Genomic DNA, 21630 nt, shown 5'->3' with positions numbered 1-21630 from the left:
AGACAAATGTTATCTCAGTCACATGTAACATGTTCCTTCCTGCTCCCGCGCATCCAGTTACCTTTGTCTGCAATGCTTTACTTTACCTGTTCTTCAGTCTCAAATGTTGCTTCCTTAGTCAAGCCTTCCCTCAGCTCCAAGTCAGGTTCCCAGAACATCTTGAAACTTCATTGAAAGTTTACATTTATGATCCCACAACTTCTCCTATGACTTAAGCCAGTTGAAATCAGCTTTGGGGGTCCCTAGGAAGCACATTGGAGAAGGCAATGGCACCCCACTCCAGTACTCCTGCCTGGAAAATCCCGTGGATGGAGGAGCCTGGAAGGCTGCAGTCCATGGGGTCTCTGAGGGTCGGACACGACTGAGCGACTTCACTTTCACTTTTCCCTTTCATGCATTGGAGAAGGAAATGGCAACCCACTCCAGTGTTCTTGCCTGGAGAACCCCAGGGACGGGGGAGCCTGGTGGGCTGCCGTCTATGGGGTCACACAGAGTTGGACACGACGGAAGTGACTTAGCAGCAGCAGCAGCAGGAAGCACATACACTGAGGTTTTCAAGTATCCTTAATAATATAAAGATGTTTGTAACACTGAGCTAAATATGTTATGATTGGTCTGGATTGGCTGTGACTTCAGAAGTAAGTTGCACTATTATTGGCGTGGTAAAGGTTTTAAAGAGAATCTAAACTTTGGGGCTAATAACTTCAGTCCAAATGTCTGCAGACACAAGGTCTAGTATTTCTCCAACAGCTCTCTGACCTTGCTGAACCCTCGGGGTGGATTTGTCTGCATTTCAGTTTATGTTTACCTGGAAACAGACCTGAATAGGGATGTTAAAACAGGTAGATTATTTGGTTGGAAGCAGCTGTGCAGGGATAAGGAGAGGCCGGGGATGAAGGAGTGATAAACAGGAGCAGTTTCTGGTCCCGGCAACCCTAGCTGAGGAACCAAGTAGAGTGAGCTTGAGAACTGGCCCTCTGAGAACTGGAGCCCTTACCAGTTGACTCCTGCCCACTCTGATTGAGCATCAGTTGTTGCTGTTCAGTCACTAAGTCCTGTCCAACTCTTTGCGATGCCAAGGACTGTAGTTCATCAGGCTCCTCTGTCCATGGGATTCTCCAGGCAAGAATACTGGAATGGGTTGCCATTTCCTTCTCCAGGGGATCTTCCCCACCCAGGGATCAAACCCGCGTCTCTTGCATCTCCTGCATTGGCAGGCGGATTCTTTACCACTGAGCCACCTGGGAAGCCCCAGAGCATGAGTAATTGGGAGTATTAACCCCCATGCTCCTGAGGGGCTTCCAGGGCTCTGGAGAAAGACTTGAGGCAAAAAAGCACAACATGGGATCTACTTGAAGTGAGGCTTGGCAGGCTGCCTATAACTGTCCACCACAGTTTGAGCTCAAATTGGAGGTGGCCTAAGAGGTATGACTCAAGCCTGATTCCATCCACAGGCGAAGAGCACCTTTCAAATGAAACTCCATAGACCACTGAACACCTGATGACATAACATACAGTTTCCAGTGCAATTTCATAGAAAGTTTTTTATTAGTGAAATATTCCATTGCATTAAGGGTAGAAATATACATGTCAAGAATCACATGAAAGGAACCAGCAGTATAAACTACAGGAAGAACATTCTGGGCAGCATTCTCTTTAATAGTCACAAGTAATTAATCCCAGTGATAGTGCCCAGAGGGCCGAGGATGGAGGTCACCTTTTACAGAACTCTCATTTCAAGCAACTAAAATAAAGAATTAGTCTCTCTTAAGTAAAAACCCCAATAGAAGTTAGTTGTGTAGTACCTGCCCTGCTTGACCATTAGTGATCTTTCTAGATAAAGTCTAGTGGGAGAAGCCTGGAGTGGAAAGTGGCAAAGCCCATTTCCTGTCCTGTGTTCAACTCCCAGTTTTTCTCGAGAGAAGGGAGGTAACCTCTCTCTGTTGGGTTTCTCTGTAAATTGGGCATCATAGTACAGGACATGGTATTCTTTGATTGTGACAATCACAAAGATTTTGGGAGCCTGTCTAGGATAACAGCTCCACAAAAATGATCATGAGGAACCGTTTGTTATCTTCAACCGAAAACCAAATAGGTACATTCGTTCTTAACCAGTCTGTAATCTTAACTGCAGCATATGGGTTTGCCACAGATTTTTTAGGAGGAAAATATCAAATGTGATTTTTTTTTAAGCCAAGTAACTATTAAGAATCATATGAAAATAATATGTTTTGGGGTCCCTGGCTGTGTGGGATTCAGTCAAAATGTGTACATCTTTAACTGTTATCATACTATTTAAAAATGTCATCTCAGATGATTATATCTTGATAATAGAATGAATCAATGGGTATGCACTGACTTATCAGTTTTATTTGTGTGAATAAGTGGGTGCATAACAATAAGATGTACAAATTATTTAGTTAAATGTTGATGAATTAAAACATCTAGATACTTGGCATTACTAAAGACAAAATAACTTCAATTTAGCATCTCACATTTTGGTGATTTGGGGTATCTATAGGTTCTATCTTAATTTATAGAGAAACTGAGAGTTTAATGAATTGCTCCTTCAAAAAAGGGAAACATTACATATTGCTTTAGTGTAGACAGTAGGAAAATTGGGGCAAGGAAATGATTTATTGCCTCCATACAGGGATCAGAAGCTATATTTGTGAAATCTGTGGCTTTTTTCCCTCATTTGCTTACACTGAAATCCCATTTTAAACAAAAAAAAATCCTGCAGAATGATTCAATTGTTGAGAAGTTCTCTGTGCGGTCTGCCAGATTAACTGTACAAGTTTCTCAATCCAAAATGAATGGTGAGCATTAAGAATTAGAGAAACTGCCCTTAAATATGCTTGAATTCTGTGACAATGGATGGTTTTCAATCCTGACTCAGGTTACACTGAGAGTCAAGAGGTCTTCTGCAGACAGGTGGCTCTGCTTTTGACACCAAGCAACCTTTCTTAAAAGTACTTCCTGTGCAATATTTTAAAACACCATCACTCTGTCAGCAAAACGATTGTCACAGGAACCGCAGGGCACATTTTTCTCTACTCAGTGAGTGATAGTGAGCCACAAAACATCAGAAGGAACTGAATCTGAGGTGAGAACAACTCAAAAACAATTTCAGAGTTACCAAGAAGACTGCCCCAGAAGAAATGTGTATTTAGTGCAGTAAGACTTCCTGAAATTTAAGTGTAAGTTAGGTTGTGGATAGATGGATTTCCTATATTGATAAATAATTTTACAAATAATCACTCAGTAGTATTGTAGTTAATACAGTCATTTTGGTAAGGGTGGTTCGGGGGGAAAAATCAGTTACTGATTACATTTTCCCAGAAACACCTTTCCACATCAAGATCATTCTGACTATAAAAAAAAGAAACAAACTACCCACAAAAGTCGTAACTAGCACTCTATTCTACATGAAATATCTGTACTTGTCCTCATCAACATTATTTATGCATTCTTTCAATTCACAAAAGTACAAGTCAAAAATCCTCAGGTGCTTGTCACTATCAACTCAGGGGGACCACCCCAACAACCCCTTCCCCACTTATTCCTATCCTGGGTGAAAGTTGGTCAAAAGACTGAATTATTATCCTGGAGGAATTATGAAATGAAGATTCGCAAGAAAGGCAATATGTACTTTTTCAAAAGAGGAAATTAAATGCATTTGAATACTACTGAATGATGCTTACCATTTTACCCTGCATTCCGAACTCTTATTTACTTCTGTTTGGTGAATGAAATGAATGGAGGAATACAACATAAAGTAATATTTATGTATTCTGAGCACAAAGTCTGGTGAATGAAGAGTACTGAATAAGGTTAGACCAAGTAGCATTAACAAGTGATGCAAAGACATTATAACCACGACAGTGGTCACAAAATTCTGGAGCTACCAGCACCCAACAATAACAAAAAATTACAAGCGTTTATTAAATACTTGCTAGACACACGAAAAACAAAACAATCTGTCAGGGACCACAGGATCCCTACGGCCAACTAGGTCAGCCTGTTCCTGAACCTCTGCTGGAAGGTGCTCGTCACACGCCGGCACGGGGTGCCCTCCTCCTGTCTCACCAGGCGACAAGCCCGTGAGGACACAGACGGTTGCCCCATGTCATCGTGGCCCAGGTCACAACAGTGCGCATGCTTCCTTCCCCAAGCACGGCTCACGGTCTGACTAGGTTCGTATGAGGGGCGCTCTTTCGTCTGCAGTTCCCTGAGACCAGAAGAGAGAGGACAGTGGGGTTAGGCGGTCACGTCACCAGCTTCTCCCCAGATACGAAAGGTGTGGGAGGGGATGGAGGAAGGTGGAAAGAGGAGAAACTGCTAGGAAGGATGTCGTCCTGCTCATCCCTTCTTGGCCTGCTTCCTCCTGTTCCTTCTTTAACTTTCAGCTCTAATCCTCACCAGGAGGCCTGCTCTAACACCCTCACCCTGACACTGGAGCAGTACCCGTCCCTGTGTCAATGTGAAACATAATCCTCATCACACATTATTTAATTTGCCTCCTTCAAGTGGAAGCCCATCAGAGAACAATGTCTTGGAGGTGGTGGGTGCAGTAATTATTTGCTTGTTGAATATGTGAAGCTGGTTAACTGTAGGAGCACTCATGACATTTACGTGGGCTTTCATCTGTGTCTGTGGCAGTAAGATCCATTTTACAGTGACTTTAAGATCCATCGGAGAAGGCAATGGCACCCCACTCCAGTTCTCTTGCCTGGAAAATCCCATGGACAGAGGAGCCTGGTGGGCTGCGGTCCATGGGGTCGCTAAGAGTCAGACATGACTGAACGACTTCACTTTCACTTTTCCCTTTCATGCCTTGGAGAAGGAAATGGCAACCCACTCCAGTGTTCTTGCCTGGAGAGTCCCGGGGACGGCGGAGCCAGGTGGGCTGCCATCTATGGGGTCACACAAAGTCGGACACGACTGAAGTGACTTAGCAGTAGCAGTTAAGATCCATAGATAGAAATGAAAAGATTGCTGCCTCACCCCTAATTCATGCTAATGTGATGGGCATGGGTCGAGAGGCATACTGGAAACATTCAGAAGACAGGGAAATCTGAGCTAACATGACTTAGATGGTTTCAGCCTGTTTCATTTCCTACTTCATATTTGCCTCAGACACTTAATGGAGGTGGTGAAGAGAGAAGGGGAAAAAGCCTTTGTTGCCAACTGGAAAGCTGGTGGGAATTTAAGAAAGGCTCATTGAAGATATTTAGACCCCTGGGTTGGCCCGTTGGTCACTTAGGGAAGCCAAACTGACTGTTTATCCCATCCATTTGGGGATGTTCCCATCCCTCCAGAAAAGGAACCACTCCCCTGTGCCCACCATTTATTGTGCAGTAACGACTCAGTGGTAGGTATCTCCTGATACACTAGGGATTCTTTCCAAGCAGATCCCTGGCTGCCTTGCTCTGTAATCATGGAGCTGTTTTGTCCTATAACTAATATTTATTGAGCTCTTACTAAATGTTTACACTGGGCCAAGTGCCCAGTTTATGTTTAAAGTATCATCAAGTCCTCACAAAAAATTCCTAAGTGAGGCTCAGTTATCCCATTTTACAGATGGAGAAACTAAGGCATGATTTCTAGGATCACATAGCTATTAAGAGTCAAAACTGGAATTTGAACCTGGACACTCTGACACCAAAGTCTGGGTGCTCAGCTGTTATATATTCTTCTTTTCAAAGACATAATCCTTACTCCTAGGGGTTCTAGTCCCAACAAGAGAGTCTGAAACACTGAACAGTATTTTTCTATCACCTCTCCATCTTTGACATACTTCCCTTGCCTCTCCTTTGGCTCAGCTCAGCCTAAGTAACACAACCATGAAATCACTGTGCCCAGCATCAAACCTCAGAGTCCACCCTAATGAGCCCACTGACACCCCTTCAATGAAGCACAGCTGAAGTCCTCAGGGAACATAATCCAGTAAAGCAGACATTCCTCCAGCCACTGCTCACCTCATCTGTGGATCCCTGTCCTCTGCACGCAAGCCAGGTGAAGATCAGACCAAAGAACACACCCAGCGCCATGATAATGTAGGGTATGTTGGTGACAATCAGTGTAGTGTTAATCACAGACTTCAGTCGACTTGCAGTCTCTTTATCAATGAGAACACTCTGCGGAGAGGAGCAAGAAAATAGTATTCCCTTGATTACTAATAAATATCCAGGGGGTAAAGCTTTTTGCGCTATCTTTCTGCCAAATCATTAAACACAATTTGGGTATGTCCTCCTGTCAGCAAACCAGAGATACTGAAAATCCATTTATAAGTTAGAATAGCCAGAGGGGGCACTTAGTCATTAATGTCTCCTCTTTTCTCCTGAGCCATGTTTTACTCTAAATTGGTGGGGGAAAGGAGGGAGAAAATATTCAGATAATACCAGGAAGTATTTCCTCCTTCTGATAAAGGAGGGGGAAATATTGGGATGATACCAGCTTTTCTTTTGTATCAGACTCCAGCTCATCCTTCAAAGTCCAGCTCAGCATAACTTCCTTTCAGAAGTCTTCTCTGGCCACATCAGGCCTCGTTCAAGGCCCCTTTTCTGAGCTGCCATCTCACATTCTAAAATCCTCCATCACTGTCTTCACTTCTGCATTGTAACTGTCTATTTACCTATTTGTCTCCTCTTGACTGTGAAGTATTCCTGAAGACTTTTATTTCAGTCAACTAAAAGCTGGGTATAGAACCCCATACACAGTAGGTGCTCAATTAATGTCAGTTGATTAGATGAATAAATGAATGAAATACTCCCAACAAATGGCATGTGGAAAGCATCATTTCTCTCTTAGTTAGCTATATTTATCGGGACCAGAGATCTCAACAGAGAGTGTTCGGAGAAGTCTTCAGGCTAACCAGAATTGCACAGAGTATTGATAAATAAGGAATTGTTTTAGAATAACACTTTATGGACGAAAGGCAAAGGTATTATCACCTTAAATTGTCATGGCTGAGGTATCTGAAGAGCTTAATACTATAACAATTATTAGCAACAACTGGGAGTTTAGGCTTAATTTAGGCTCAGTTTGCAGGTGAAGGCCCATCAGAGTCTCCTCTGGAAAAAAAGGGGTGAGAGAGCAGTCTCCAAGGTTGCTTCCGGGTCTAACGTTTTACTTTTCTAAAGAAAAGTAAAGTTCTTTCCGGGAGGGAGCAAAAGCACGAGGTTTCACTCCATCACTCCCTGGACGCAATCCAGTCTTTGGCAAAAAGTCAGAGCGAAGGTTCAGGTGGAGGGGACTTCAGATATGCTGCAACTGGGCAGAACAGGGCCCTTCCACACTCTCACAAAGCCCTACTTCCAAGGAGCTCCCCACAAACAATAACAGTGATGACCCAGGAGGAACAGCAAATAGGTCCTCTAAATGGTAAATATTGCCTGAATTTTTCCTATGAAACAATAAAAGCCTTGCCTTAGAATTGTAATCACAAACCCTTCAAAAGTTTATCAGTGTGGCTACCAATACAATGCTAAGTGGAAAAAAAAAAAAAAGAATATCAAGCTCAATCTACTGTATGGTCTCCAGTTTGTAATATCAAAACCAGAAAAATACTGAGGCAAATGTAAGCAGATGTCACGTGCATTTTTCTCTGAGGGATGGGCAGTTCATTTTTTAATTGTTATTTTTAATTTCTCAAGAGTTCCAGAAAGAGCATGTGTTATTTTTACAAAATGCAGAACATCAAATTATTTTTACAAAGCTGTTTTGGAGAACAATTTCTATAACACATTGTTGAGGAAAATAAAGCAAGTTGAAAACAGTTTATCAGTCTGGCTCAGGTTTTGTGAGAAATCATTGTTAATTTGTCTCTTCTTGCTAAGCTCCGTTACTAAATCTGCTGCAAAGAAAAAATATTTTTATGGAAGACAGAAAAATCACAAAACTTTAAAAAATGTTACTGTTAACACTGGAAGCCAGTCCAGTCAAGAATTTGAGGAGGAAAATCCTGCAACTTTTCTCTCAAAACTGGGTGAAAGAGAATGGAAGCTGAGGAGACATCCCTACAGTACGTGTGATATGTGATTCGGAGAAGAAGTTATCACAGGTGCTTTACATGGTGGGTAGGTGTTTTCTGAGCCTTCAGAATATGCTTTATTTACAAAACTTCAATTTATGCCTAACAATTGGGGATAGTATTTCTCTGGGTGCACTGTCAAAGAAATTTCTTCAGAGAAACTCCTTTCGTTTGAACCAAGACAGGATCTGTTTCCTATAATTCATGACGTATGCTTGTTTATCACAAAGTAGAAGAGACTTCTATGCTGTGATGAAGGATAAGGCAACCGCATATCACTGCAATCAGTGGGCAAGTATCCCATTTTACTTAACCATTTCTCAACCAGCTCACGCTCTTTTTCACTCTATTTTTCAAGAAATGAATGGTAAACTGATCACTTTTACATTTTGGTTCTTACACAACCAGCTTCCAGAAAGGAGCTTCACCCATATAATGTTCTTGACAAGGGAAATTTCTTTCTGTCATTTTCAAATCTCACAGACAGATTCATGTAAACATATAAACAGAAATTTTCTGAGGACAAACAGGTTTTTAAAAAATCACCTTTGCCCTTTCTCACATCTAAAATTACACATAGCTACAATCACAGACACCATAATGGAAGGTCCCCAAGCTTCCATAGGAGAAATATACCCATAGGAGAAATATACCCATGGCTCCCTCCCAGGACTTACCTCATTGATATACATCACTGGGAAAACCAGGGTTTGAATGTTTCCTGTTTCACTATAAAAACAACAAAAAAGATTATTTTATAGACATCCTCATTATGATGGCACACTGGCCTGATGAGATAAGTGTATATGAAAATTCCAGCATGAAAATTAAATTACCCAGAATTTATGCAGCCTTCTTACCTTTGCAAACACATAACAATCAGCAGTTAGATCACAAACATTGTAGCAATTTGAAGTGTTGCACATTTATGGAAAGTGTCTTTACCAAAGCACAAGATGCTGAAAGCAAATTCATCAAAATGAAAACTATACTCCCAAGAGTTATGGGAGGGGAAGCTCCAGCAGAACAACGCTATCATTCCTCAGAATGTTTTATAACCAGAAACTCCAGTACTTTGGCCATGTCCTGCAAAGAGTTGACTCATTGGAAGAGACTCTGATGCTGGGAGGGATTGGGGGCAGGAGGAGAAGGGGACGACAGAGGATGAGATGGCTGGATGGCATCTGACTCGATGGACGTGAGTTTGAGTGAACTCCGGGAGTTGGTGATGGACAGGGTGGCCTGGCATGCTGCAATTCATGTGGTCACAAAGAGTCAAACACAACTGAGCAACTGAACTGAACTGACTAAGTATTGTCTTTCCAAGAGCCTGGAGCAATCAGCTAGTGAGCACGTACTAAGCACCAGCTCTGCACTGGGCATCTTGGGAACACATCTTAATTCTCACATGCAGAGGTATTACTGCCCCAGGTTTAAGACAAGGAAATTATGGCTCAGAGTAAGCTGCCCAGAACCACCACGAAGAAGTGCTGGAGCCAGGACTGCAGTTCCATTTTGATTCTAAGGCTCTAGATTATATTCCCTCAGAAATACACACACAAAGTACATTCTTACAAACCACACTTGCTTCCTAAAAAGATGCAAAACACCTGGGCTTAAATCTGGCAAATTCGATGGGGGAAACTAACCAAGTCTGATTGACAGGCAGACAGAAAAAATTGATAAATATGATATTATAGATATATACTACAGTTTCGGATCCAGTTTTTTCATTTGCCATTAAATCATAATTAGCATTTTCTCAGTGTCCACTGAAAAGTCTCAGCAGGAGTTTTACTCAGGAATCCTGAATAAGTAGTGGTTTTTAGATGGTGTGTGGGGACACTGAACTCCATAGAGTTTTAAATCACCCACAGGAAAGCTCATGGCTGGCCCTGGGTGGCAGCAGTGGAAAGAAAGGAAGGGAGGAAGGGAACCAGAGTCATGGTGTGGGAAATGTTTGCTGTGTGCTGTGCTTAGTCAATCAGTCATGTCTGACTGTGACCCCATGGACCATAGCCCTCCAGGCACCTCTGTCCATAGGGATTCTCTAGGTGAGAATACTGGAGTGGGTTGTCATGCCCTCCTCCAGGGGATCTTCCCAACCCAGGGATGGAACCCAGGTCTCCTGCATTGCAGGTGGGTTCTTTACCTTATCTATATGGTATCTATATAATAGGTAGATATACCATATCTAGCCTTCCCTGAGCCACCAGGGAAGCCCATGACTGGAGTGGGTAGCTGTTGGGGGCCAGAGTGAGGTACTCCGCCCATGGCAAAGGTCATGAGGAAGGAGGCTCGACATACACAAAGGCGGGATCAAGCCTCAGGAGTCCCCCTGGAAATCCTCGAGCGTCTACCCCCATAACCAGAGCCTGCCTACTTTACTATTTTGTGCTCTTACCTACACCTCTGACTTTATGGGGGGCTGTCCCCCACCACCTCTTTCGGAGAAGGAGTTAACCTAGAGCTCCAGTCAATAAAAACTCTTGGGTGTGACAAGAGTGTTTTAACCTACAAACTCCTCTGAAGGTTCTCTAGCCTGCCTGACAGGCTCCTCCGGCCACATGTGATTGCTCACAGCCTCCCAACCGTGAGAGGCACAAGATGCTTTAAACCCTCTAAAAACAGGTTCTTTAGAGAAGTAGAAAACTATTAGTATAAGTATAATGGGCTGATTAGAAATTGTGTTGGTGAAGGGTTTTTCATTTGTTGAGCCAATGTTTGTTGCTAAGTCTCCACATCCCCTGCCCTTACACACATTAATGAATATATAGAATTAATCTTTGATATTAATCACGTTAGACCTTAGGCTAAGTAAATTCTTTCCTTAACTAAAACCCACTACACCCTCACCCTGTAGGAATGTAACTTTATTTGGGTGGCGTCTGTTTTGAGAATAATCAGCCCTGGAGAAATAAGTGTCCTGATTGACTGACCGCTGTCACAAGGAGAGGGTCGTAAATTGTCAGCAGGCCCCCCTGGCCAGAAGATGATGTAACACCCCTAAGACCTCTGTATACCTTTGTATGAAGCACCTGACTTTGATAAAAGTCAGGACTGCTGACCCCGCGTGACTTTTGCATAACATCTCAGTGTATAAAAGTAGACCATGGAAAATAAAGAATTGGGATCAGTTTCTCAAAATACTGGTCTCCCCATGTCACTCTCTCTCTCACTCTGGCTGAGTCTCCATCTGGAGCGCGGAACCCACCATGCTTACTAATTATGCCTGGGCTTCTAAGATCCGACCAGGGAGGCCTCAGTGTCTCCTCTCCTTCGGGAGAACGGAAGGACGCCTGCGGCCTACGTAAGTGGTGCAAACTTCTTGTCTTGAAGTTTTATTGGTCTCCCGCGTAAACCAAGCTGCTCAGCCTCTTTTCTCCACTGAATTTTCCTACTGAGCTATCCTTATTCTATTACTCTTTATATCTTTAATTAATATCTAATTGAAGCTATCGTATCCTGACCCTCGCCGACACCGTCTCTCCTTCGAGTACCCTGGATCAGCCGGGGCTGGTCCTCGGCAGGTAGCCTATCCCTTCTCCAGAGGATCTTCCTAACCCAGGAATCAAACCAGGGTCTCCTGTGTTGCAGGTAGATTTTTTACCAGCTGAGCTACCAGGGAAGCCCATGGGAAATGCTTAGTGGATGGGTAAGAACAGCCTCTGTGGCTTTACTAGCTGTGTGAGTTCTAGTTCTAGCAGGTTATTAAACCTCTCTGTGCCTCAGTTTTCTTATCTGTAAAACGGGGATGAAGTGAACTGAAGTTAGTCACTCAGTTGTGCCCGACTCTTTGCGACCCCATGGCCAGGCTCCTCTGTCCATGGGATTATCCAGGCAAGAATACTGGAGTGGGTAGACATTCCCTTCTCCAGGGGATCTTCATTGTTTACTGTCTGAGCTACCAGGGAAGCCCCACAGGGTTATTGTAAGGAATAGATAAGTATGTTAAGAACTTAGAACAATGGCTGATTCATGGAAAGAATTCTATACATGTTTGCTTAAATAAGTAAATTCTAAGACCAAGGCAGCCCATGAAAATGCTGACTGTGCCTCATCCCTGAAGGACAAGGGTGAACAGACTCAGAAGTGCGCTGTACCCCTCCTGACAGCAACCCCACCAGAAAGTCAATGTAGCAAAACCACCCTCTGCCTCTGCAGAAAGAAGCAAAACTTACATGAAGTCATCTAATTTTCTGACATAAACGTTGATTTGGAACCTCTTGGCTGCTCTTAGGATAATTCCAGTCAACTGCAAATCAGAAAAGCAGAAAGAAAACATTAGGATTTATTAAAACCACACAGAGTTTTGTTCAATACAGCACCGTTTCTGTGTGGTTCTGATAAACAGGGCAGCCACTGCCATGCTTGCTAGGCAGAGTGGAACAAGGGACAACTGTTCCCCAAGACAGAATGAGAACTGGGGGTTGGGTTAGGAGCCCGGGAGACCAATGTTTCTCACACTTACTACACATGTGAATTCTTGGGGACCTTGTTAAAATGCAGATTCTGATTTGGTAGGTCTGGGTTGGGGCTTGAGATTGGGCAGGATGTTGTCACTTTGGGGTTTTTAAAAAAAATTTTTTATTTACTTATTTCTGATTGTGCTGGGTCTTCATTGCTGCACAGACTTTCTCAAGTTGCAGCAAACTGGGGCTACTCTCTAGTTGCAGTGCATGGGCTTCTCATTGTACTGGCTTCTCTTGTTGTGGAGCATGGGCTCCAGAGTGCATACGGTTCAGTGGCTGCAACTCTCGGGCTGTAGAGCACAGGCTCAATAGTTGTGGCACATGGGCCTAGTTGCTACACAGCACATGGGATCTTCCTGACCCAGGCATGGAACCCACATCTCCTACATTAGCAGGCAGCTTCTTTACCACAGAGCCACGTGGGAAGCCCAGGATGCTGTCACTTTGAATAGCAAAGCACTAGAGGACCTGGGCAGGAAGGAGATTTAACAGATACCCTGTCGGGTCTCGGCTCCAAACTCACCACAGATGGTGACTGCAGCCCTGAAATTAAAACATGCTTGCTCCTTGGAAGAAAAGCTACAATCAACCTAGACAGCATATTAAAAAGCAGAGACGTTACTTTGCCAACAAAAGTCCGTATAGTCAAAGCCATGGTTTTTCCAGTGGTCATGTATGGATGTGAGAGTTGGACTATAAAGAAAGCTAGCACAGAAGAATTGATGCTTTTGAACTGTGGTGTTGGAGAAGACTCTTGAGAGTCCCTTGGACTGCAAGGAGATCCAACCAGTCCATCCTAAAGGAGATCAGTCCTGAATAGTCATTGGAAGGACTGATGCTGAAGTTGAAGCTCTAATACTTTGGCCACCTGATGTGAAGAACTGACTCCTTGGAAAAGACCCTGATGCTGGTAAAGAGTGAAGGCAGGAGGAGAAGGGGACAACAGAGGATGAGATGATTGGATGGCATCACCGACTTGATGGACATGAGTTTGAGCAAGCTCTGGGAGCTGGTGATGGACAGGGAGGCCTGGTGTGCTACAGTCCATGGGGTCATAAAGAGTCGGATACGATTGAGCGACTGGACTGAACTGGACTGTTGGGCCTGGGTATGCAGGCAGAGGGTCAGACCACTAAGAGGAGGATGTGGTCACAGCCAGAGAACGGTGCCCATGCACAGCCAGGCCCACCCCACAGAGCCCAGAGGGCAGATGCAGCATCATCCCCCCATGGCCACTCCACCTTTGCACCAAGTGTGTGGGGCTGTGCCTTGCCCTGGTGACAAGCACCCGCAAACAGTTTGGTTGCTGAAAAGGAACTGACTGATGGTTAAGAGAGAAAAGGGAGAAAACCACACCAGATCTTATTCATAAGATGTGCTGTGTGTGCTCAGTAGCTCAGTCATGTCCAACTCTTTGTGACCCCATGGACTGCAGCCTGCCGGTCTCCCCTGTCCATGGGGATTGTCCAGGCAAGAATACTGGAATGGGTTGCCATTTCCTCTTCCAGGGAATCTTCCCAACCCAGGGATCTAACCCTCATCTCCTTCACTGGCAGGTGGATTCTTTACCACTGAGCCAGCTGGGAAGCCCTCATAAGAAGATAAGGGCACCAATTTCTCAAATGTAAATGCAATGAGTAGTTATGAGCGAAATGCCCGTAAATTGCTGTGCTCAAAGAATGTGTTTGCTCTTGGGTGACTGTTCCATGCATGTGTTCAGAATCCCAAGAAAGACGATATTGCGTTCAGTCCCTACAGTGAGAGGCTCTCATGCTATGAAATGATACTCACATCCTTTTAACATGGTTTTTAGTTTTTCTCCTCTGTGAACATGGGATTACAGTGTATGTATATCTGATGCCCTTTAAATTAATGTTGTCATATAATAACTCTCAAAAACACCTGTATAAAGTGTTTTGCCAAAAGCAACTAAAGCTTATATATATATATATATTTAAATTTCAACTAAAACATTCCTGGCAGCAAGTAAGCAGAGGAATATCTTCACCCTGCTGATCTGTGGCTCAGTGGGAGAAACGCATATATATGTTCAGGCCACTTTTTTGGCAACAGAAGAAGATCCGGTTACCTTGTCTGATTCCAGTGGTTTCCAATGATTGAACTTTCATTGTTGCTTTTGTGTTAAAGGGGATTTGCTGTTTTTTTCTGCATATTAGCTTCATAGAGCTTAGCGTTCTAATGGCCGGGTCATGAGACTATGCATCACATTGCACTGAGCCAAGTTCCCTCCACTTGAATATATAAATGAAAGGAAGACAATATATTTCTCAAGAGTGCTCAGGGCTAAACTGGTGAACACCATGTAGACAGAATAAAATGTCTGCTTTTTAACCAGGAAGACGTGTGTACTCACGGGATTGATGTCCACAAACGTCTCATGATATTCCTTATTTGGATGCATGCCTCCAATGGCAGAGACAAACTTTTCATCTGCCTGGTAGAAGTGTGGGAAAGACATAATAATAGGTGCACCTGCAGTGTGAGGAAAACAGAAATGAGTGATGTGGTTCTTTCAAGTCTAAGCTGAATATACAGTTCCTGACCACAAATCTGGTTTCTCAGTGAGGGGTGGAAAGCTGGATACAGAAAACTTGAGTGGAGGACAGGGTCAGGCTAAAAGTCCTAGCTTGGGATTTATACTTCAATTTCTGACATGTCATTTACCCCTATTTTATACCAAGAATCTGCCTTCAATGCAGGAGACCTGGGTTTGACCCCTGGGCCAGAAAGATCTCCTAGAGAAGGGAATGGCAACCCACTCTAGTATTCTTGCCTGGAAATTTTCATGGACAGAGGATCCTGACAGGCTTAGTCCACAGGGTGGCAGAGAGTCGGATACGACTGAGTAACACTACTACTAGCTGAATCATTATTTTTCAACTTCAAAAGCAGAGACATTACTTTGCCAACAAAGGGTCGTCTAGTCAAGGCTATGGTTTTTCCTGTGGTCACGTATGGATGTGAGAGTTGGACTGTGAAGAAGGCTGAGTGCCGAAGAATTGATGCTTTTGAACTGTGGTGTTGGAGAAGACTCTTGATAGTCCCTTGGACTGCAAGGAGATCCAACCAGTCCATTCTAAAGGAGATCAGCCCTGGGATTTCTTTGGAAGGAATGAGGGTCGGCTCATCTTCAAGCATTTGTTTCACCTGTGATTCTCTATCCATAAGTGGATTTTCCCCACTGCCCTCCTCACCTGCTTGCTTTTCTGTTTTTGTTTTACCCAAGATAGGCTTTGTTCTCCTGCATGTGTTGATACAGAATACTTTTTTGGGTGGGGTGGGGAGGCTGTGTCTCGTGGGATCTTAGTTCCCCAACCAGGGGTTGAACCTGCACCCTCAGCAGTGAAAGCATGGAGTCCTAACCCACTCTACCACCAGGGAATTCCCTATGCAGAATTTTTTGAAGACTCTGCCTGGTCCTGCCATCAGCCCAGCCTCTGACTAGATCCAGGTCTGCCCACAGGAAGACACTGGTTTTCTTTTCTTTCTTTCTTTTTTTAAAAATATTTTCTACTCCTTTTAAGAAATAAATAAAGAAGCAAATTATTAAAGGAAACCTATTCTAGGTTTTTCTCTTGAAAAGAAGAGTGGGACCCAGTCACTCCTGCCAGGAAAATATATTTGGGGAAAAATTAGCCTGTGTGTTAGCTGCTCAGTTGTGTCCGACTCTTTGCAACCCCATGGACTGTAGCCCACCAGCTTCCTCTGTCCACAGGATTTCCCAGGCAAGAATACTGGGGTGGGTTGCCATTCCCTTTTCCAGGGGATCTTCCCGACTTAGGGAAAAAACCTGAGTCTCTGGCATTGCAGGCAGATTCTTTACCGTCTGAACTACCTAATGGCAAGTAATTGAAGTCTGAGTCCATGGTTCAGACGTCTCTCTCGTGACACACAGAGTTTTGTTCTCTATTGCTACACAGTTTCACAAAGACACGATTTCCTTCTTTAAAGGATGCTGACCTTTAAAATGTATTTTTAAAGATCTGTTGAAGACAATAAGGGCCAGACACTGTCCTGAGTGTTGGGCATACATTTATCTCTCACCTTCACACAGCCTTCCAAGGAAGTAATAATCAGTCCCATTTTACAGATGAGAAAACTGCTGTCCGGAACCCTCCTTCAGCAACAGAGCCAATTTGCTAATAAACAGAATAGGATTCAAACCCAGATTCCTCTGACTCCAGAACCCTCACTCATCCCACTAGCCAACATGTTCCCCTGAGGAATTCAAAACACTGGAGGACAGTCCTGGAGGCTACCATTTTAGTCCACACCTGGGAACACAGAAGAGGCAAGAGGAAAAGGACTAAAGCAGGAAGTTTGTTGCAAAATAGAATCCTTCTGTGGGTTCTGACACCAACTTCTTGAGGAAGCAGAAGGTTACTGATGTGTGCCTTGAACCACAGAACCATGGGCTGATCAGGCACGTGCTGCATCAGGACTACCCCCAGTGAGTCTGCAGGAGAGGTCTAATCTCCGCGTTGGGGTGTGTGCTCCCCAGAACAGTCATTCCCAATCGTGCAGGCACCATCTTCATGAGAATCATATGCAGCCCATTAAAAAATACCGATTCTGGGGCCCTAGTATGTGGGGTCTGGGATAGATGCCTTTAATGATTCTCCAGATCATTTTGATGTATGGCCAGTCTTGCGAGCCATGACCTCAACAGACAACGAAAGGGAGGATTAGCCCAAAGGGAACTTCCAAACCTCATAGACAAGGGGGTGAAAGTCAGCACATTACTCAGAAAAAAAAAATTTTTTTTAATCAAGAGAAAGGGGTTACCAAGTTTCTCAACAGAAACTAAAGAATTGAAGCCCAAGAAACATCACAGTACAAATATGAAGAGACCCTAAATTCTAGCAGGAATTTGCCCAGATAAAGATTTTATAAAAAATCCTATTCCTTCTCTGAGCCTTGGTTTCCACAATTATAAAAAGAGGCCCCTGGTTGTCTATCTAACAGGGCTATTTTTGCAGCATATGATTGTGAAAACTATCCTTGTGACACCGCTGGTCATTCCACCTCATTCACGGAAAGGAGCAGGTTAGCTCAGATATTTTTATGAAACATTGGGAACTTTGTGGACAGGGTTTAAAACTAACTCTGCTTAAAATTAACTCTTAGTTTTAAGAGTAATGAGAATCATTATCAAGGTATGAACTTTCCTATTACCTGAGTCTTTACTTTCTGTTTCAGCCTTGTTTTGAAAATGAAATCAGTTAATTCTTTACATGTATTACACTTACAACAGTGACTGGTACTAGTAAGCTGCTAGTAATATGAACTATTATTTCTATTAAAACTGTAATTGGAAAAGATACATGCACCCCAATGTTAATAGCAGCACTGTTCACAATAATCAGGACATGGAAGCAACTTAAATGGCCACCAACAGATGAATAGATAAAGAAGATGTGGTATATATTTACAATAGAATATCCTCAGCCATTAAAAAAAAAAAAAAAGGAATGAAATAATACCATCTGCAGTAACATGGATGGGCCTAGAGATTGTCATACCAAGTGAAGTAAGTCAGAGAAAGGCAACCATCATATGATATCGCTTATATATGGAGTCTTAAAAGATGGCACAAATTAACTTATTCACAAAACAGTAATAGCGTAACATGAAGAAAATGATCTTATGGTTACCAAAGGGGAAAAGGGTAGAAGGAAGGATAAATTAGGAGGCTGGGATTAACATATACACACTGCTATATATAAAATAGATAACTAATAAGGACCTACTGCATAGCACAGGGAACTCTACTCAGTGTTCTGTAAAAATGTATAGGGAAAAGAAGCTAAGAGTGCGTGCATATATGTATATGTGTAACTGATTCACTCTGCTATGCAGCAGAAGCTAAGACAACATTGTAAATCAACTCCAACAAAAAAACTAAAAAACAAACAAAAATGTGCTCAGTTGAAGAGCCAAAGGGAAAAAAACGAAGGACGCCTAAGCTACAGCCCCGCCCCCTTTGGAGCTGCGCTGCTCCATGCGCATGTGCAGGAGACCCGGGTGCGGCGGGGTCCAGTTCCCCAGGCCAGCGCCTGGTGCCAAGGAGACCCACACAGCACAGGCGGCCACCAGCCACTCCTAGCCCAGGACCAGCTTGAAAACAAACAAAGCCAAAACCACTCCTGAACTACTGCCCAGAAAAAACACAACATGGCATCCTAGCAATAAAAGCATTACAGGAAAGCCAATGCTTTTTAAAAAAAACTATGCTATAGCCATGTTACAGAACTTTTCTTTAAATTGTAGTTAACTTACAATGTTGTGTTCATTTCTGGTGTACAGTGAAGTGATTCATTTATACATATATATATATATATATATTCAAGATATTGAATATAGTCCCCTGTGCTGTACAGTAGGACCTTGTTCTTTATTTTATATATAGTAATTTGTATCTGCTGGTCTTAAATTCCTAATTTATACCCTCTGCTTCCTCTTGGTAACCAGAAGTCTGTTTTCTACGTCTGTGAGTCTGTCTCTAACAAAACATTATTCCTTAGAGGTTGGGATTGCTCTTTCAATTGGGCTAACAACCTTCTTTGTTGAACATCGATCGTACATCCAGACCCCGGGACCGCCACCCATGTCCCCTCTCTGAATTCTTACCATTCTTGCAGACGCTGACATTCAAAACTCCTGAACCCAGGCAGTTTCCTTTAGGTATACAGAAGCCAGCGTTGTCTGAGGTATTGGCTAATATTTCTGCAGGCACCTTATACCTCAAGGCAGGCAGTCCCTGGACACTCTCAAAGTCACTGAAAGTTATATACACTGACCTGTTGGGAAGTAAGGATAAAAAGTCAGCTTGGGTCCCCATCACATGGTCTGCCTGAATCAGTAAGTCAGCCAACTGTTCTCAGGTGTAATCCAGCTAAACACTTACAGGATACACAGAAGTGAAGAGGCCAAAGAAAGACTGAGAGGAGCTCAAGCCACTCAGTGTATAACAAACTAGGAGATGGACTGCAGTGAAAGATGTTTAAGAGGCAGCAACTGTGCTAACATCCCAATGAGACTGAGAAAAAGACATAATGTGTGGTAGAAAACCAAGAAAATGAGTTAGAATGGATGCTTATACTAAAAGAAAGAAGTGTCATCCAGACCAGCAAGGGCACATGCCAGTGTGGATGGAGCAGAAGCAAAGGAAAAAAAGCCAGGGAGAAGCCGAGACAAAGCGGAAGCAGAGGAGGTGACAAAGGCATGGCCCCACAGATTCCCAAAGGCCTGGACAAGCACCCCATTAGACAGATACTTGATTAGATATACCCATTTCCCCCAAGTAAAAATAGTTTCCATATTTTGCCATGGTTATTTATTTCAACAGAGTAGAACATCAATTCTGCCCTCAGAGATTAGGGTTTCAATCAGTGGTTCCTTCTAACACAAACCAGCCAGCTATCTGCATAGCACCCGAGTGACAGCTGGGCTTCCCTCGTGACTCAGCTCGTAAACAATCCACCTGCAGTGCAGGAGACCTGGGTTCGATCCCTGGGTTGGGAAGATCCCCTGGAGAAGGGAAAGGCTACCCACTCCAGTATTCTGGCCTGGAGAATTCCATGGACTGTATAGTCCCTGGGACTTTCGCTTTCACTTTGAGTGACAGCCAAGGCACTTTCACATGCCTTGTCTGAGAGCCTTCATCCCTGCATCCGAGGTTGTCTGAAGGCTGAGGGGGGCCTCACGTTTCATCTCTGAACCACAGGTGGGACATGTCTCTCGCTGGGTTGTGACTAATGCAGGAGTTGCCTTCCACTCTACATCTCACCCCTGCAGCATTTCTTAATGAAAATTTTAAGCAAATAGAAAAATAGAGAAAAATATTATAATAAATACGTTTTATAACAAACACCACTCAAATAAATAAAATATATATTTACGGCTACAACTGAAGTTCTCTAATACTCCTGACTCTGATCTTTCTCTGCATCCCCAGAGGTAACCACTATCCTGAATTTCGGGTTTATCATTCCCATGCAGACCTCTATGCTTTTTAAAAAAAATAATTAATTTGGCTGTGCTGGATCAAAGTTTGCATGTAGGATCTTTGCATTTTTAGTTGTGACATGAACACTTAGTTGTGGCATGTGGGATCTGGTTCCCTGACCAGGGATCGAACCAGAGCCCCCTGCATTGGGAGCACAGCATCTTAGCCACTGACCACAGGGAAGTTCCCAGGCCTTTATACTTTTACCTACATACATACTCATAAACAACATGTGGCACTGTTATTTCTAAATGTTATTATAATAGTATACCATGTTGTCTTTCTGTAATTTGCTTCCTCCTTCAACGTTATATTTTTAAGATTTCTCGCATTAAAGTACATGGCTCTGGTTGCTATATTTTACTTTTTATACGATATTCTATCATACAAAGATCCCATTTATTTATTTATGTTCTCCTTTTCATAGGCACTCAGATTGCTTTGGATGGAAGAAATTTTTACATATTGAGATATGGGGAAGTGATTTCGGCTTATACATGAATTAACTTAAACTTTATGCTAACGAGAACAGCCTGTCTTATGGCCTGTCGAACATGCATGGTACATCTGCTTTAACCATTAATGAAGAGAATGTATTTAAAAACCAAAATGGAGTAGCTGTGGTTCAGACATCCAGGAGGGAATTGGGTGACCACTGTGGATGTGGTTTCAGACACACTCCTGCATCACTGAAAACTTGAACTTTCTGAACTGCATTAAACTCAAGGACACCACTAGCTGTTCTCAAAACAGTATCTCCTAGCAGCGGACAGCTGCAACTCTGCAGGGTCAAGTTCTCCCCTTGCAATTAGGCAAACATTTCAGATCCCAGCCAACCCTCGTTTAACAAGCACCCTTACTTCTCGACAGGTCCAGTTATATTTCTTGATAAACAACTCATGTAACTAACTGTACCCTTGAGGTTTTTGCCTTGTACGCCTCCCACATTTTGTAGTCTGACAAAATACAGTTCAAGTCCTCTCTGAATTAGCGTCTCCTGGGCTACAGCCCTCAGTTTGGCTCAAGTAAAACTTTTCTATTCCAATTATAGATCGTTTATTGATTATTTCTGGCAACACTGCCAGTGTTTTCCT

The 21630-nt window shown here is 43.2% G+C and overlaps 1 protein-coding gene across 1 annotated transcript in view; it reads right to left on the bottom strand.

Annotated features, from left to right (window-relative positions):
- Positions 1 to 1529: 1529 nt before the first annotated feature.
- The window catches only part of SCARB2 (scavenger receptor class B member 2), an 82679-nt gene continuing 62578 nt past the window's right edge, over positions 1530 to 21630 (bottom strand). The window contains exons 7-12 of the mRNA XM_086405306.1: positions 19159 to 19328; positions 14882 to 15000; positions 12217 to 12290; positions 8713 to 8764; positions 5982 to 6140; positions 1530 to 4231 (exon numbers count right to left, since the gene is read on the bottom strand). Coding sequence (XP_086261432.1) covers positions 4193 to 4231; positions 5982 to 6140; positions 8713 to 8764; positions 12217 to 12290; positions 14882 to 15000; positions 19159 to 19328 — 613 coding nt within the window. The 3' untranslated portion in view covers positions 1530 to 4192. The remainder of the gene's footprint in view (positions 4232 to 5981; positions 6141 to 8712; positions 8765 to 12216; positions 12291 to 14881; positions 15001 to 19158; positions 19329 to 21630) is intronic.

Source organism: Bos grunniens, chromosome 6 (assembly GCF_055505025.1).
Source record: "Bos grunniens cultivar Pamir isolate PY7600 chromosome 6, Bosgru_T2T1.0, whole genome shotgun sequence".
NCBI lineage: Eukaryota > Metazoa > Chordata > Mammalia > Artiodactyla > Bovidae > Bos > Bos grunniens.
This window is presented reverse-complemented; position numbering and strand designations above follow the sequence as displayed.